This window comes from Tarenaya hassleriana, unplaced genomic scaffold, assembly GCF_000463585.1.
Source record: "Tarenaya hassleriana unplaced genomic scaffold, ASM46358v1 Cleome58, whole genome shotgun sequence".
NCBI classification, from domain to species: domain Eukaryota; kingdom Viridiplantae; phylum Streptophyta; class Magnoliopsida; order Brassicales; family Cleomaceae; genus Tarenaya; species Tarenaya hassleriana.
In genome coordinates this window covers 391,603-408,753 of record NW_010968329.1, presented here as the reverse complement: position 1 = coordinate 408,753, position 17,151 = coordinate 391,603, and the positions used below count along the sequence as shown (strand labels likewise).

Genomic DNA, 17,151 nt, shown 5'->3' with positions numbered 1-17,151 from the left:
CTGCAATACATATATATATATATATATATTATACTATTTACATAATTCTTATTTGTTTGGTTGATCAAAATTTTCATCTAAAATTAACACATGATCTCCTTATCAGAGAAGGGTTGTGACAAATCTGACCCACTTGTTATAATAACGTAGAGGTACTTGATCCAACGGTTCATTTGATCTCTTTACGATCAAACGGTGGAAATTCCATTTCCATGGTCCATGGCTTACATCAGATGACTGAACGATTCAACGGTTCACATTTCCACCCTTTTCTTTGTAATTAATCAGCATAAACTCTGTGATGTCTAATTCTTTAATTCTCAAACCTTTTTTTTTTTGGTCATTTGGTTAATGTCTAATTCATCACTTACATAAAGGATAACTTAATGTTCTATAATTAATACACAATTTTCCAATCATACTGAAGGGGAAAAAACACAAAAGAAATCTTCCGCAAGAAGAATATTGGTAGCATTTTCCCCGCCTTCTTTGGCATTTCCCCTTTTGACTTTCCATATCTAATGATGCAGACGGTACAGAGAAAACCAAATATCCGGTACAAACAAACCGGACACATAACCAGGAAGACGCACTAAAAAATTTGGAGTAAAAACCACCAATTGAAGCTGCTCTGTTCCTGAGACAAAAATGGTTGGAACAGCGTCCTCTCTTCACGTTCTGTTCTATCCTAAAAACACAGTTTCACTTCAGAGATCGACCGACCGACTGATCAATTGATCATAAGATCTCTCTCTGTAACAAGTGGGCGCGAGTGTACGGTGTCGGACACTCGGCTCGGAGGCCAATACCTAAACACTGATCTCCCGACGATGTTCTTTATTGGTAGCGGACCCCTGCAAGTATGTTCCAGACGTGTTAGAAAACGAATATCGACGCTACTTCTATCGCCTGTCTATTTCTCCAATCCGATAAAGAGACTATTTTTGTTTCTGAAAGGATTCGATTCGATTGATCTGAAAGGATTCTTCTTGGAATATTTTGATAAAGAGACTATTTTTGTTTCTAAAGCCCATCCTATTGCCCTTTCCTCTTACCAAAATTTCCCACGAAGAAACCAAGAATCAGGTGAGTGAATATTCACGGCACCATGCTGAAATGTCTGAGACCCGACCAACTTAGCAATAGGTATATATGACTGTATGATTCTACCAAAGGTATCGGGATTCAGACAAATACCAGTTATGAGAATCGAAGCTCTTGTTGCGGTTGTCTCCTAGAACAAAGACACAACCTTCGGGGACAAGCTACAAGCAAGCAAGCAGAGAAAACCGCTGTCAAGAACAATGCTTAAACACAACCTCAGGTATTGATTGGCAAAACAAGAAGAGGAAGTCAGACTCAGAGTTTCTCTCACCACTGGCTCCATTTCATATTCAAGTGGTTCTGAAGCAAAATCTTCTTCTCGAACAGTGCCGTTCACAAAGAGCTTCCCATCACAAACCTACAAGAACGGGTTAGAAACTAATAAAGAAAATCGAACCGAAGAAGTCCATTTCGAGGTGGCTGACAACTAAACATATATGATATTCAAGACTTACTTCAATCCAGTCACCTTCTTTTGCAACTATCCTCTTTATGAACACATCATCAGAACTGTAACCCCATTCCTGTAGATCCAATAATAGTAGAATGTATACCCTTTTGTTTACAAGGAGAAAACATTTAAGTACCAAGAAGGACGGATCTGAGACTTACCTGCAAGATGGGAGGGGCCTTGAAGATCACTATATCCGAAACCTTTGGCTTCCTGAAAAAGTATGAAACCTGACAGACACCCGATCCGACACAAACAGAAACAACCACTGAACATCATCAGTGAAAAGCCGTAACTAGCAAACCAACTGAAGTGTCTTGTTCAACATGAAACAGACAAACAACTAAATCCCAGTTAAAAGCAATAGACACATTCCATGTAAGACAATAACCATGAGGATAGCAACCAACTTTAACCCTCTCCCCAGAATCTAGAAATCGATTTAACCCAACATTATTCAGTCCTGGAGAAAACAAACATCAAGACAATATGTCGTCAGAAACCAAAAAACAATCTATATTCACATCTACAGTATGCTTAACATTAACAACATCGAAGCACAGTGATCTTTACAGAATCATTGAATCTTTATTGATAGAAAATTAGCTCCCACGCTTAATATTTCTTAAATCAGAAACAATCCGGATTCTTACCTTCTCCGCGAGAACTCGATCACCCACATCCAAGGTAGGGTACATAGACGTGGATGGAATCGACTTCGGCTCCGCGAGAGCCGACCGGAAAAGCAGAGTCACAGTCATCGCCGTGAAAGCTGCCTTCGCATCTTCCGAGCAGACATTCAAGAGTTTGTCGATCCATCCACTCTTCCCACCGAAATCCTTATCATTCAGCTCCAAATTCAGACAGACCCCTTTGCCTGGGTCACACGCCGCCGTTCCTCCCCCGTCCACGTCTTCAATTTCCGGTGACAACGTCTCCGCATTGTTATGCGAAAGCCACTTCGACCCTTGAAAGAACGGGATGATAGAAGAAGCATTGAAGGGCGAAATTCCCAAGATGCTCATCGTTGAAAACTGGGGAACACCTGCTGTGGACTTCATTATCCATATCAGACCCACAACAAGCGGGCTCTGGCAATCTTCTCCAAGAATCTCCCTTGCGAGGGAGCTGTACATAGAAGCTGATCGGAACTGGGACCCGGAACCAGCGATGCACGGGTTAGAACCGGGAGACTTGTCCAGATCCGTCTTCTGGTTGTGTCCAGAGATTCTGGGTCGGACAAAGCACTCGAAGCATGAGCGGAAGTCGCAGGTGCCGAGTCGAATCCCGGCGGAGGACGCGAGATTCCGAGCAACGTAGCCGGAGTAGGTGAACGTAACTCTAATCGCCATAAAACTTGACGAAGAACTGTGAGAGGTAGAGGTAAATCGCTGTGTCGTTGATTTAGAGGCTTTTGGTGCAATGAAGACTTAGAAGAACAAGAACGCCATTCCTAATCAATCGACTACTTAATCGGAGACGGGATTGAACGATTGAAGGAATTTAGCAGCGCCGGAGAGTCAACTCGAAAGCTATTTCGACGCCGAGACCGGATTTCGGTGACGATCGATCAAGCGAACGAGAGAGAGAGAGAGAGAGAGAGAGAGAGAGAGAGAACGAGAGAGAGAGAGAGAGAGAGAGGGAGAGAGAGAGAGAGAGAGAGAGAGAGAGAGGGAGAGAGTCGGAGGCGAAGTTGGTGACTCAGGCGAGGAGGGAACGGTAAATGCTGAAGAAAATGTTTAGGTCTTTTAAAACGGCAGAGATTTCTGCGTTTCGAGAACAAGCATTTCTGTTTACATTATTCACGATAATGCGAAAAAATTATTCCCATTCTCAATTTCTTTCTACCGTCAGATAAGTTCTAATTAGGGTATGGTAAAATTTTGATGGTTTTGAGGTGGAACTTTCAGAATTTGGTTACGAATTTCAGCAATTTGATTCGAAAACTATTTATTCGGTATTTTAAAATTTATACCAAATTATTATCATATATTATTCGATTCGATATCGGTATCCATTCGGAACGGTACAATTCTAATAAATAAGTATCAAATAAAGATACTTCAGAATGATTCGTACAGTTTGGGACAATTTGGGACGGTTTAGAACTATTTGAAACGGTTTATAACATAATTATATCTCATATAAACATAAAAATAAAGAAATTTAATTTAATAATTTTAGATAACAAAATAAATATAGTTACTAAGTATTTATTAATAACAAAATAAACATCATTATATAATAGATAATATTAACCAAACTAAATATTATTATTAATTATTAATATTTAATATTTTTAATTAAAAAATAAAAATACCGTTAGATTACCGAAGCGAAACGAACCGTTCGGTATCCAAAGTCTTGTACATTTCAATTTTTTATATAATATCGAACTGAACGAAATCTAATTAATCGATTTGATACGATTCGGGACTAAATTCCTGAATCGAAGTGTCCATCCCTAGTTTTGATTTGAATATTTTATTGAGAAAACAATAAATTTTTAAACGTTTTAAAAAAATTTAAAATTAAATTATCTGAAAATTCAAATAAATATAAATATATCTCAAACTAAATTCTAAATAGATAAATTAATAAAATATATTTTAACTCCATCCAATATACCCAGTATATTTTATTAATTTAAATTATATTTATAAAAAAAGTAAATGGAAAGCGGATGACGAGAGTGCTCACGTCATATCAAATTGTGTTTTGCTATTATTTTTTAATTAATTAGAGATTAGTCGTCAGCTTAATGAGGTAAACTAGTCATGTTTCTTATCAATTACCTTATCAAATTGTTAACATGTTGGGCTGTGAAGGCTAGTTCCATCTCGTAGAACTTACGCAGGTTGATAAAACTCAAGGAACAAGCAGACCAATTCATCAGATGCAAGCTGGAAAATGGGAGAACTGCATCTTTATGGTACGATCTTTGGACTCCGCTTTTCGGGGGAAAATGGGCCAAGGCTGCTCCGTATACCGCTGCTTGCGAAGGTTGCTGATGCAACAATTGGTTCAAATTGGTCCATGCCAGGTTGTTATTTTACACACACTTAAATCTGTTGCTCCTTTTACAAACTCAAGTTTTAGAAATCAAATCACTTGAGATGTACTACAACAACCAAAATGATGTCACAAAGTTTCTCTCGTAAACAAAACCTTGCATACATATGTTCATTACAACATAAAGTCATTAAATACAAAATAAAACAGTTACAAACTTAAAAGTTAAAAAACTGACGTAAACTCCTAAAAACTAAACTACCCATTAACAAAAGCAACCACTACTATTTCCACATCAGCAATTAATTTTCTGAAAATCCAACAAGTACTGCAAAGTCTTCTAAACATAATTTGAGCCACAAATACTAACAAACTCCTCCTTGGCTCAAAATCCTTCAGAAACACCAATCAATAGATCAATCAAAAGAGTTGTTCCTCTTCCTTTTCTTCAACCATATTTGCTTCAACTTCAACATTCTCTGTGTTCTTTTCTTTGCAAATCTTCTCAACATGTCCCATTTTACCGCATTTTCTGCATTTAACATCGGGTCTTTTCCAACATCTCCAATATGGATGACCTTTCTTACCACAATGTTTGCACGATTCAATGAATTGCTCACTAAATTTTTCATTTCCTGCAGAATTTATTCTTTCTTTTGCTACTAAAGCACCTTCCACTGAATCTTCCTTTCGCATAAGCCTCCTTTGTTCTTGTGCTTGAAGGGCATTAAGAACTTCTGAGAGCTTGATTTTTGACATATCTTTAGTGTTTTCCAAAGATGCCACCGTTGCTTCAAACTTTTCCGGTATAGAAACCAAAATTTTTTGCACAATCTTAACATCTTCAACTTTAGTGCCAAGAATTCTTACCTTATTGATTATATCGACAAGACGATCGACATAATCTTTTATTGACTCGCTTCCCTTCATTTGTTGTCGCTCGAACTCTCGCAACAAATTCATGACTTTCATTCCGTTGATTTTTTCGTCCCCTTCATACTCCTTCTTCAAGAAATCCCACATCTCTTTGGCAGACTCCAACCCCATGATCTTCGTGAAGATCGACGGTGACACTGCCGAGAAGATGCAAGACATGGCCTTTGCTTTACTCGCCATTCTCTCCTTGTACAACTTTATTTGATTCGCTGTAGGATTAGCACCCAACGGAGTAACTTCATAGTCCTCTTCTACGGCTTCCCACATATCTGAACCCTTCAAAAACGCTTTCATCTTCACAACCCAGACTTGGTAATTCTCACCATCAAACACCGGAACGGGGAGAGTTACACCGACACCAACATTTTGATCCATTTCGTTTTCACTTTTTAAAAAAAAACACTCACAGATCCCCAAAGATCAAAACCGCTCTGATACCACTGTTATTTTACACACACTTAAATCTGTTGCTCCTTTTACAAACTCAAGTTTTAGAAATCAAATCACTTGAGATGTACTTTGAACAACAACCAAAACGATGACACAAAGTTTCTCTCGTAAATAAAACCTTGCATACATATGTTCATTACAACATAAAGTCATTAAATACAAAATAAAACAGTTACAAACTTAAAAGTTAAAAAACTGACGTAAACTCCTAAAAACTAAACTACCCATTAACAACAGCAACCACTACTATTTCCACATCAGCAATTAATTTTCTAAAAATCCAACAAGTACCACAAACTTTTGAACCAAAATACTAACACAGGTGCTCGGTCTCCACGTATATAGGATCTACAGATAATGCTCCCTAGCATTGCGGTGTCGAATGATAGCAGGAGAGAAGACATATATGACCGGAAAACATGGCAGATATAGAATATCAGACCTCGTTCTCAGCCGCTAGAACTTGGAAGCTCATTCGCTCCCCAGCAATAGCAGTCCGCTAGCTAGCACTTCGCGGTCTGGTTTAAGGAAACGATACCAAGATATGCATTTTGTCCAGTGGATGTGTTTTCATCGCGGATTACCAATGAGGGATCGGGTGACACCATCTGATGGGAAATTGTGATAGCTCTAATTAGGTCCAAGAATCATTGAATATGACCGAGTAGATTGAGAGAACGGATGGAATTAAAGAGCGGCATGATCATCTCTTCTTCAGTTGCTCCTTTAGTGCTGAGATTTGGAAACCCTTGGCCGGCCGCATACAACCAAAACCTCCCACAGAAATATCCCAGATCATTCCCTGGATGGACGATTTGGACAACCTGCAAGATCCAGGAAGATCGTTTTTTGGCAAAGTAACATACTATATATTTAGTCTCTCATATAAAATTATAAATAGGCTTACACTATGTTACATTTTTTGGTCACCCAAACCATCATTAATTTAAACATTGATAATATGTATGTTTAAGATCGCATGGAGTTATAATAATATTTAGGGTTTTGTTTTCATTTATCCTGTTTTTGAATTGATATTTTGAGGGCTCCGGTTTACTTCGGTTTGGAGACTAATATGACCGAAATGAATAATCAGGTTTGAGTTCGTGTTTTTGTTTCATAAATGAAACAAAATGATCTCCTCTGATTTGAATAAATAAATTTCGATGGGTTACTCAATTCGGTTCGGTAGAAGTTGATGCTGAAATAAGCCAAAATCCGGTTAGGTTCGGTTTGATTTGGTTTTGCAAGGTAAGTGCTAAGATTCGGTATTTATCTATGCTTCTGAATTCGTCGTATAGTTGTGGTTCTGAAAAAAAAAAGTTTTCCAAGAAACCTTTGATATGTCCCAATTTCCAAGGAAATATTTTGAAGAAAACATTTTACTCTTTCGTCAGTGGCATGATCTGAAAAATCATTTTGCAGGTCTTAACAAGAAAATGTAAATCTACTTTATAAGAATTTTGATATATTTCTGTAATAATTAGAGGTTATAAATGCTAGTTAAAAACTAACTATACCGGTTAACAATATCCGTTCGTGTTAACCCAACTTGGATAGCTCAACCGGTGAAATGAGAATGCAAAACGTCTCTTCCGTCCCGAATTCGAACTCCAATTTGAGAGGGGAGTCTATATTCTAATCAAATGGCTTGCTCCCGACTCCCGAATTAGTCTGGACCTCGATCTACAACACTCGGTTACCCAAAAAAACATATTCACGGGTGTTTCTGACAAAATTGCAAACAAAACGGCGAAACATTTCAGACATGTTTCATGTCATTTTTTTGTCCTTCAAAGATCATCTTTAAGACAAAATAAAACACACTAGATTCTGATTTGGAATTCCAACTGAAAAAAAAATGTTTGAACAAAAATCGACGTGTTATTGGTAACTATATCTCTCCTTACCAAAAATAGCATTACTATGTATTCCAACATTTCTCCGGTGTCCAAGAAAAGCCAAAGGCCGAGAAAAAGAGGCAAGACTTGGTCTTCGTCTCCATCAATTGTTTCCTTCGCATCTATGAGAGGGATTCTTCTTCCGGAATCCCAAATTGCACGCACCTTAGATCATGTTCTAGGGTTTGTGTAAAAGGTATTTCTCGCTGCTTCGTTGGTCGAGACATTCAGGGTGGTGAGAGAACGTAATGAAATCGACCAGATTTAAAATCGGAATGAAGATACCTTGGGACCGGTATTTTACCTATTCATTCACTTTGTTGATCGTTTTACCGATTCTTCTACGCATCAATGTTTGCAATGGCCAAGACTACGGGACACCGAGCGAAGAAGGGAGTTCGGAATCGCCTCCCGAGATGGCCAAATGCAACGGAATTTTCATGAGTTATAGCTTCAGTGGCCGCGAAAAAGAATACCCTCATGTCAAGAACGCTACAGCACAATCCTGGGCATTTAGGGCGAATGCCATGATCGTTAATGTGGGAACGGAGGAGCTCAAAGGCTGGCAGATGTTCATCGGATTCCGCCACAAGGAGCTCATCGTTTCAGCAACGGGTGCCTCGCCTATGGACGGCGATTTTCCCTTGGATGCGAGCAATGGAACAACGTTCATTGGATCGACCAACACAGATTTGAAGACGTCCATTGAAACAGCTGGTGATTACAACCAGATATCCGCGAATATCGAGATCGTAGGGACTCTTTTTGGGGTAAAATTGGGCGTAACACCGATGCCTAGTAACATTAAGCTCATAAACGATGGTTGGCAATGCCCTCCTGCGAAGAGGCGAGGTTAGATTCATTGATCTTTTTTACATTTTGCGATATTTTAATATACACCTTTTAAAGGGTATGTGATCTTTCATCGTTTATACTTCCATCCAAAGGTTTATCCATCAATATTGGGTATATTTCATTTTCTAATCTTTTCTTACACATTGTTTCTTGCGTAGGAGGCAATATGCATGTTTGTTGCAAGAAGAACCCCAAGTTCAAGGCCAAGACAGTGCCAAAGACGAAATTCGCATCAAGAAAGTACGGAGATTTAAATATGGTTTATGATGTTCTCCAGGCATATGGCAACAACTACTTAGCCCAAGTGACGATCGACAACAATAACCCTTTAGGGAGATTGGATCATTGGAATTTAACATGGGAATGGATGCGAGGGGAATTCATTTACTCGATGAGAGGTGCTTTTACACATAAGAAGGATGCGTCTGAATGCATATACAGCAAAGCGGGACAATACTATGGGGATATGGATTTCTCTCAGGTCGCAAATTGTCAGAAAAAACCTAGCATTTCTGATTTGCCACCTGAGAGAAAAGACGATAATGTGATCGGGAAGTTACCTTTTTGTTGTAAGAATGGCACCCTCTTGCCTCCTACTATGGATCCTTCAAAAGCTCAATCTATCTTCCAGTTGCAGGTAATCTCGATGCGTTTGCTTTTATACGATGAAATGTTATGTATTATCATTCATTGGAATGTAAAAGGTAATATATAGAGAAAATACAAGGCAAATCTAGGTTAAATTATTAACATAATGATTAATTACCTTAATACTCTTATAATCATGGTGGAAAATCATTTGGATTTAACGATACAAGAATTGTTATTAAAATCAAGGTTTTTGACAATTTTTTTGTTCTTTATGCAACTTTAGGTTTTCAAGATTCCTCCTGATCTGAATAGAACAGCGTTATATCCCCCGCAACACTGGAAAATTGACGGTGTTTTAAACCCACAATACAAATGTGGACCACCTGTTCGAGTGGACCCGACACCGTTCCCTGATCCGAGCGGCCTCCAAGCCACGACTTTCGCCATGGCAAGTTGGCAAGTGGTCTGCAACATAACCAAACCTAAGCATCAAGCATCGAGATGTTGTGTCTCGTTCTCGGCTTTCTACAATGAATCTGCCATCCCTTGTAACACTTGTGCTTGTGGATGCGATGACATCGATACTGACACCTGCAATGCGAATGCAAACCCTATGTTGCTTCCTCCCGATACCCTTCTCGTACCTTTTGACAACCGCACCATAAAAGCCAAGGCTTGGGCTAAACAAAAGCATATGCCTATTCCTAAGAAGCTTCCTTGCCCTGATAATTGCGGCGTCAGCATAAATTGGCATGTGAATACCGATTACAGAAGCGGTTGGACAGCGAGAATAACAATCTTTAATTGGAAAGAAGTTGTATTCGAGGATTGGTTTGCAGCTATTGAGATGGGAAAGTCCGGTTTAGGTTATGAAAACGTATATTCCTTCAATGGCACTCGCCTTCCGCCTAATAATCGAACCATTCTATTCCAAGGATTGCCTGGATTGAACTACTTGGTGGGCGAGGTGAACGGAACAGATCCAAACAAAGATCCACGAGTTCCGGGGAAACAACAATCGGTTATTTCCTTCACCAAAAAAGGCAATGACAACCTTAATATCCCCGGTGGTGATGGATTTCCTACGAGAGTATTCTTCAACGGAGAAGAATGTGCGCTCCCAAAGTATTTCCCGAAGAAAAATGTAGGAAACAAGCATGGAATCAACATCTCGACAAGCCTTGTTCTTGCAGCAGCCGTGAGTCTTGTATTAATGATAAACAATTTATTGTACTGATGAAGATAAGCCAGATTTATGTTCCAAGACTTGTATAGTACATATCCACAATGTTGTGTTGAACATAAGAGTTAAACATAAGGATGCCTAAGATTTCGAATGGATAAACAAAAGGTTATTCCAAGCATGTATGTTTTGTTCTCTACTTATAATATTTGGTAATCTTCAAATGCTTAGAATAAATAGGTTTTGTCGAAATACGAAAATACCCTTCTAATAAGAATTTTAGAGGTTTAATCCAAAATCAAACATGTGAAAATTTTGAAATCTAAAAATATTGTTAAGAAAAATTCAGAGACTAATTAAAAGCTTAACACTTCGATTAAATTATCTTCCCGTCGATTGCGTTCTCGATTATCTTAAAGAATTAACAAGGAAAGATATTTTACGGATAAAGAAGAATGCAAATACAACATTTGCAAGTGTTTGTCTATTCACCAAACCAAAACTCGGTTAATTAAGGATGACTACAACCACTGCTACACGAACACACTGGTAGCCAAATTTATTGAAGGAAAAACATCAGAAAACTGCCGAAAGAATGAGAAACCCGTCACCATTGTAATGCATGATAGAACTAAGGACTTGTCCCCTCTTTCGACTTTTCACCCTCTCCCGCTCCCGCAACTTCGCCATCTCCTGAGTCTCGTCCTAAAAATGCAGGGTCTTATAGTTTACGAGTTCTTACCGAGTGTTGCTATCCTCCATTTGGAGGTGTTTTGTTAGCTTTGCGATTTTACTTTTCTAAGTTTGGTGGTTTGTTTACAAATTAATTTGTTGTGTGACCTTATTGTTGTATCTATTGTTTTCTCGTGAAAAAACGAATAAATGTCACCGTACATGGACACATATATTTGTCGGACGAAGGATCTGAATAAAACTATGGGTTTCTGTAGTCTTAACTTGAAGAAGAACTGACCTTTCTCAATCAAATGTTTTTCCCGAGCTCCACCTTCTTCACCAGTCTGATCCTACTGTAAAAAAACAAATCTAGTATCCCCGCAACCTGAAATCCACAAAGCCAAATCGCAATGGAATTCCACAGGAGAATCATCGAACAAGACACCGATAATGATACTGGCCGTGAAAATGTCGCCCATTATAGCACAAACATTCGTGATGAAGTGTGCAAAAGACTTCGGGTTCTCTGTTATAAGCACCTACAGAAGAAAAAAAACAATCACCGGTGGGGGGGCGTGGGCCGGATACCGCAGATTTTCGAATACCATTTTGATTCGACACTTGAAAGTCACGTACCCAAGATACCTGAACAGAGGTCCAAATACAAAATTTTGATTTTTTTTCCAAAGTAGTATCATATGCTAGGGGTCAGGAGTCCAAAATTTTCGGTTTACCCAAAGCCAATCCCAAAATTACGAAAGATTTCAATACAAAACCGTTTGGGAAAAAAGGTAATTTTACTCTTATCCAGTATCCAGATATGATAACCCATCTCGAATCCAATTACCGAGGGCCTGAGCCTGAACAGTGAACACGGTCCCAATTTTTGGGTTTTCCTCATAACCAAATCCGATCTCATCTTATATATTAACCGAGTACCCGATCGACTCGGATACCCAAATTCCGGGGTTCTCTGCCAAGCCCCTAGTTGAGATAGACATTTGAGATGGGTACTAATATTTTGTCATGGTGAAATTTCGCGACAGGTAAATAGAAAGTCTGAGCCACGCTGCTGTGAGCGGTGTACTCGTATTCCTCAATCATTGTCTGTTCATGATCGGATCTTCTTGTGATAACCTCGGTTTTCACTACTTGGAGATAGTGTTCGATCTGTATTCAACATTTACAAGAGATTTAGACACTAGACCGATCCAAGTTTGGGAATCTAAAAACCGCATTGAAAACGCGAGCATACACTTTGGGTTCCCCGAGACTTACAGTAGTGTTGGCACCTAACTCACGTTTGTTAATGAACGCCTTTTTAAGATTTGCCGACACATTATCAGATTCATCCTCCAAGGCTAGCTTCTGAGACTCCACTTGGATTGGTGCAACCAGTCCTTCCACCATCTGAAAGAAACAAGCTTTAGTAAATGAGAGATTTCCGAGGAACCATTGTACGGAAATATAGAAATTGCTTGTTCATAGTGAAAACACGCATTTCAATATAAAAACGTACACACATCACATGTGAACCTTAGCTATTATTTCGTGATGCAATTACAAATTGGTTTTAGCAAGTCAATCCAGTCCAGAGATCTAGAAGTTAAAAGTTTTAGCAAGTTTCATATGCCCCCAAAAGGGAACTAAAAGAGCAGGAAGGATTAGCTTGAAAGTACCTCCTACACGGAGCAGGTTCCTCCGTGCAATCGACTTTCCCTAGAAGAACACGCCCGTCAGTTTCAGGACCATATCTGCAGCAAAGTATGAACATGAAGATGCTCCAAATAGAAAAGAATTGCAGCTAGCTTGGCTTAAACTTCAATTGTCCAATGAAAAAGGGAGGAGAATAAGGCACACCTCTGTCCTGTTACATTTGCTGCTTTCTCCCAAGATGGTTTCTGAAAGTTGCAAACAGCTCATAAATGACAAACTCGAAGACGAACACCCATCTCCCGGTAACACAAAAAGCAATACGCGAAAATGTAAGTAAAGTAATGCTCCTCTACAGCATTGTGGGTCTGATGAGTCTCAGATATCCTAATTAAACTCGTCAAAAAAAATATGACAGAGAGCTTTTTAAACGTTCAGTTCACTTTCCCTAAGCATCTATAAGATATAAACAAGACAAAAAGAGCATAAAAATTGATAACCAAAATCTAGTAGCTGCACATAAAAGTTCAGTCATATTAATCGATAAACTGACACTAAAGAAGGTTCATTTTCTTTGCAACCATCACACGTCGGTAAAAGGAGTCTTTGTCATTTTGCCCACTAAACAAGATTCGCACGACTCAATTGATTCAAAATCAAACGAGTCTAGAAATCCTTCATTGTGGAGCTTCTGTATGTATGCGTTTCTCGTTTATATGACCTAAACTACAATGCCAAAGGTAGGCACCTGTTACCATTATAGAACCATCAACAGTCCCTTCATTAATTCCCTCGCCATGGTTCATAAGATGCAACACAGGTCCTGAATGGCCCTTAAGTGTGGATCAATTGGAAATTTACCAATTGTTTTTGTTATATTCAACCTGTTCTGTAACATTGAAAATGGTAATCAGGCCCTAGCCAACTGCACTAGGATTATAAAGAGTACAGTTCTCTATTGCTCTGGCAAAAGTGGTAAATCTTATAACAATTTGTGAGATCAGTTTTCACATTGAAAACTCTGTCTAAGGTAGGGGTGGACGTTTTGGTATTCGGTTCGGGTTCGGATCAGGAATGGTTCGAATCGCTTCTTTCAGTTTTATAAAATAGACACCAATCGGTTTTATATTATATTTGGTTTTGTTTCAGTTTGTTTCCGGTTTTTATTTAAAAAATTATATCTTTTTTTTTTTTAAAAATCTGTTCTTCGGGTTTTTTTAAATTTCGGTTCGATTCGATTTCGCAAAATTCCGTTTTTCTAAAATTAATACCGTTCAGGAATTTGAGACGGTTCGGATCGAAAAAAAATACCGCATTTTTCGGTTCGGTACGAAACGAAATCAAAACGTCCAACCCTAATCTAAGGGACAATTTGATAAATAGAAGTTTCTGTCATGTATAATTTTGTAGATAAATTGATAAACCTCTTTCCTTATTAGTAAATTGCTAATAAACACACTCTGACCACTGTAGTTGCGTCGGAACTTGTTAATATCTTGAAAAAAACAAACAGATAGGAAATCCAAAATGCCAGACAAATTCAAGATTCACAGGAAAGAGCAAGCCTTTTCCTCATTTATTAAAGTATTTACTCGGTTACAATATGGAATCAATTTCTATTGTCTAAAGACATAAAGGTGACAAAAATGAGAAATTCAAAAACAAAACAAAAATTTGGGATCAGAACTTAGCACCGGGATTCAACAATAATACTACCCTGGCATGGAAGCTTCAAGACCTACATCTCATAGGACTCATACAGAGAATAAAACCATCATCAAGGGTTATATGGAAAGAGACTCGTATCTTTTCTGATTCAGATAGATAAATCCATGCTCTTTGAAGATATATGCAGCGGTTGCACCAACGCCTAACAAAACAACTAGGGCATTCAAGTGGAGGAAACTAGATATCAATACAAATCCATCGCAGCAAAACGTAGGCATATATATTCCGGCGAAACATTTTAATGGAAGACGCGGGAGTTCGTTGCTCTGTTATTCAGTTTCCTATTTCTAGTGACAGAGATAAGTATAGAAAGATTTTATTGTTGTTCAGTTGTTATCAACTCATCTGTATAAAACTCTTTGTATAGCTTCATTCTTTATCAATGGAAAAGATATTGATTTCCTCCACTAAAATGGTATCAGAGATCCTTTTCTGATTCCGCTTCTTCTCCTCCGTTTTTCATCTCAGTCGATTTTATTTGGTCTTCATGGCGGAATTTCCTCCTCCTGCCGACCCTGCTGTTGGTCCCCTTGCCGGCCCTGTTGCTGTTCCTCCTGAGTTTGATAGTCCTTACTATCTTTCCTCCACTGATCATGGCGGCGTGCAGATTGTCACAAAGCCATTGAGCGGTGCTGCCGATTTTCCATCTTGGTTTCGATCCATCACACTTGCTCTTGAAGGTCGAAACAAGATGTGTTTTGTTGATGGGTCTTTACTCAAACCAAATGAGCCTGATCCAAATCTCAGATTCTGGATCCGAAACAACGCCATCGTCGGATCTTGGATAATGAATTCGATTGCTGAGCATATCTCTCAAAGTCTCCTTTATGTCGAGACTGCTCGTGATATGTGGCTCTTTCTTACGAAGCGTTATCAGCAGAGCAACGCTCCTCGTAAGTACAGAATCAAGCAGAAACTACGTGATCTCCATCAAGGTACCATGGATGTCACTTCCTACTTCACTGCCATTATTACTGTGTGGGAAGAATTCAAATATGTCCGGGCGAATCATTCATGTACCTACGGCCGTTGCACATGCCAACTGTCCAAACGATGGAATGATGAAGATGAAAGTGATTTTGTTATCGATTTTCTGATTGGTCTTAATGCCGATTATGAAGGCGTCAGAAGTCATATCCTTGCTATGGATCCACCTCCAGACCTTCAGAAAGCGTTTAACTTGGTTATCCAACAAGAGTAGCAACATCTGATTAAACCTGTGAAGTCATCTGATAATGTGGTTTTCCAAACCACTTCCTCCTCTCCACTGTCTTCGTCTGACAAGGTTGCTGCAGTCTCGAGCGCAAATTTCATATGTAAACAACGACCCATCTGCACACATTGTGGTCTTTATGGGCACATTGTTGCTAAATGCTACAGACTTCATGGTTTTCCTCCTGGATACAAGCACTCGTCTGCTAAGCCTCATCTATACAACAATGGTTCTGCTCTTGCTCGTAATCAGAATTCCTCTGCTTCTGTTCGTCATCCACAACTCCAGCCGACAGCACAGTTTGCAAATATGGTTACAGAACCATCTCCTGTTGATTGTGCTGCTGTCGACAAGATGAGCCTTGATCAGATTCAGGCTCTTTACACCCAGATTAACAATCGAATGAAGGTTTCAGGTGCTTCTATAACTGAGCATGGTGCTCCAGATTGAACTGTCAAAACTGGTACATCCTTCTTGATCTCTGCTTCTACATGTTCTGCTACTCCTGTTTCTGGTCAAATACGTCATACTTGGATTCTAGATTCTGGAGCCTCCACTCATGTTTGTTCTACCAAACACTTATTTTCTGAGCTAGTATCTATCGTTCCCTGCACTGTGAGTTTACCTAATGGAATTCAAATTACGGTAACACAGGCTGGCAAAGTTCCCTTGAATGATCATCTTTTATTGACAAATGTTCTTTATGTTTCATCCTTCACCTTCAACATTGTTAGTGTCAGTGCCTTGCTCCGTAGCACTAATCTTTGTTATCTTTTTTCCTCTGATTGTCGACGATTGGGAAAGCTAAACTTTTGCACAATTTATACTTCTTCGAGTCTACTGTTGTTCCGCATTCTGCTTTTTCTTTGTTTTATATCCAGTCTGTGCATGTCGATTCTTCGATTTGGCATAACAGGCTTGGTCATTTGTCCTTTCATAAATTGAAAACTATGTCATTTGTTCTTTCTCTTTCTAAGTTCTCTGATCATTCTCATTGTCGTGTCTGTCATTTGGCAAAACAATGTCGTCTTCCTTTTGCTTCCAATAATAATATTTCTAAGGCTTTATTTGATCTTATTCATATTGATGCCTGGGGTCCTTTTTCGGTTCTTTCTCATGATGGATATAAATATTTTTTGACAATAGTTGATGATCATTCTCGGGTTACTTGGGTTTATATGCTCAGAAATAAGAATGTCGTGCTAAAAATCATTCCAGATTTTTTAACCTTGGTTGAAACGCAGTACAAGGTCAAAGTGAAAGTTGTGCGATCCGACAATGCCCCCGAGTTGGCTTTTGAAGCTCTGTTTACCTTCAAAGGAATTTTTCATTACTTCTCTTGTGTGCAAACTCCGCAACAGAACTCCGTGGTTGAAAGGAAGCATCAGCATATACTTAA

The 17,151-nt window shown here is 38.8% G+C and overlaps 3 protein-coding genes across 3 annotated transcripts; 1 reads left to right on the top strand and 2 right to left on the bottom strand.

Annotated features, from left to right (window-relative positions):
• Positions 1-457: 457 nt before the first annotated feature.
• On the bottom strand, positions 458-3,196 carry LOC104798781 (probable thylakoidal processing peptidase 2, chloroplastic). The gene is made up of 6 exons (XM_010520978.1): positions 2,209-3,196; positions 1,717-1,785; positions 1,560-1,628; positions 1,376-1,462; positions 1,198-1,265; positions 458-854 (listed from the first exon to the last, which is right to left on the bottom strand). The coding sequence occupies exons 1-6, from the start codon at positions 2,905-2,907 to the stop codon at positions 731-733; spliced, it is 1,116 nt and encodes a 371-aa protein (XP_010519280.1). The 5' UTR covers positions 2,908-3,196; the 3' UTR covers positions 458-730.
• A 1,791-nt stretch (positions 3,197-4,987) lies between these two features.
• LOC104798816 lies at positions 4,988-5,878 on the bottom strand. The gene has a single exon (XM_010521021.1). It carries the CDS (start codon positions 5,876-5,878, stop codon positions 4,988-4,990), a length of 891 nt encoding a protein of 296 aa, XP_010519323.1.
• Positions 5,879-7,936: 2,058 nt separating this feature from the next.
• Positions 7,937-10,564, top strand: LOC104798780 (COBRA-like protein 10). Its single transcript, XM_010520977.1, has 3 exons — positions 7,937-8,706; positions 8,868-9,346; positions 9,584-10,564. The coding sequence occupies exons 1-3, from the start codon at positions 8,103-8,105 to the stop codon at positions 10,535-10,537; spliced, it is 2,037 nt and encodes a 678-aa protein (XP_010519279.1). The 5' UTR covers positions 7,937-8,102; the 3' UTR covers positions 10,538-10,564.
• Positions 10,565-17,151: the final 6,587 nt, after the last annotated feature.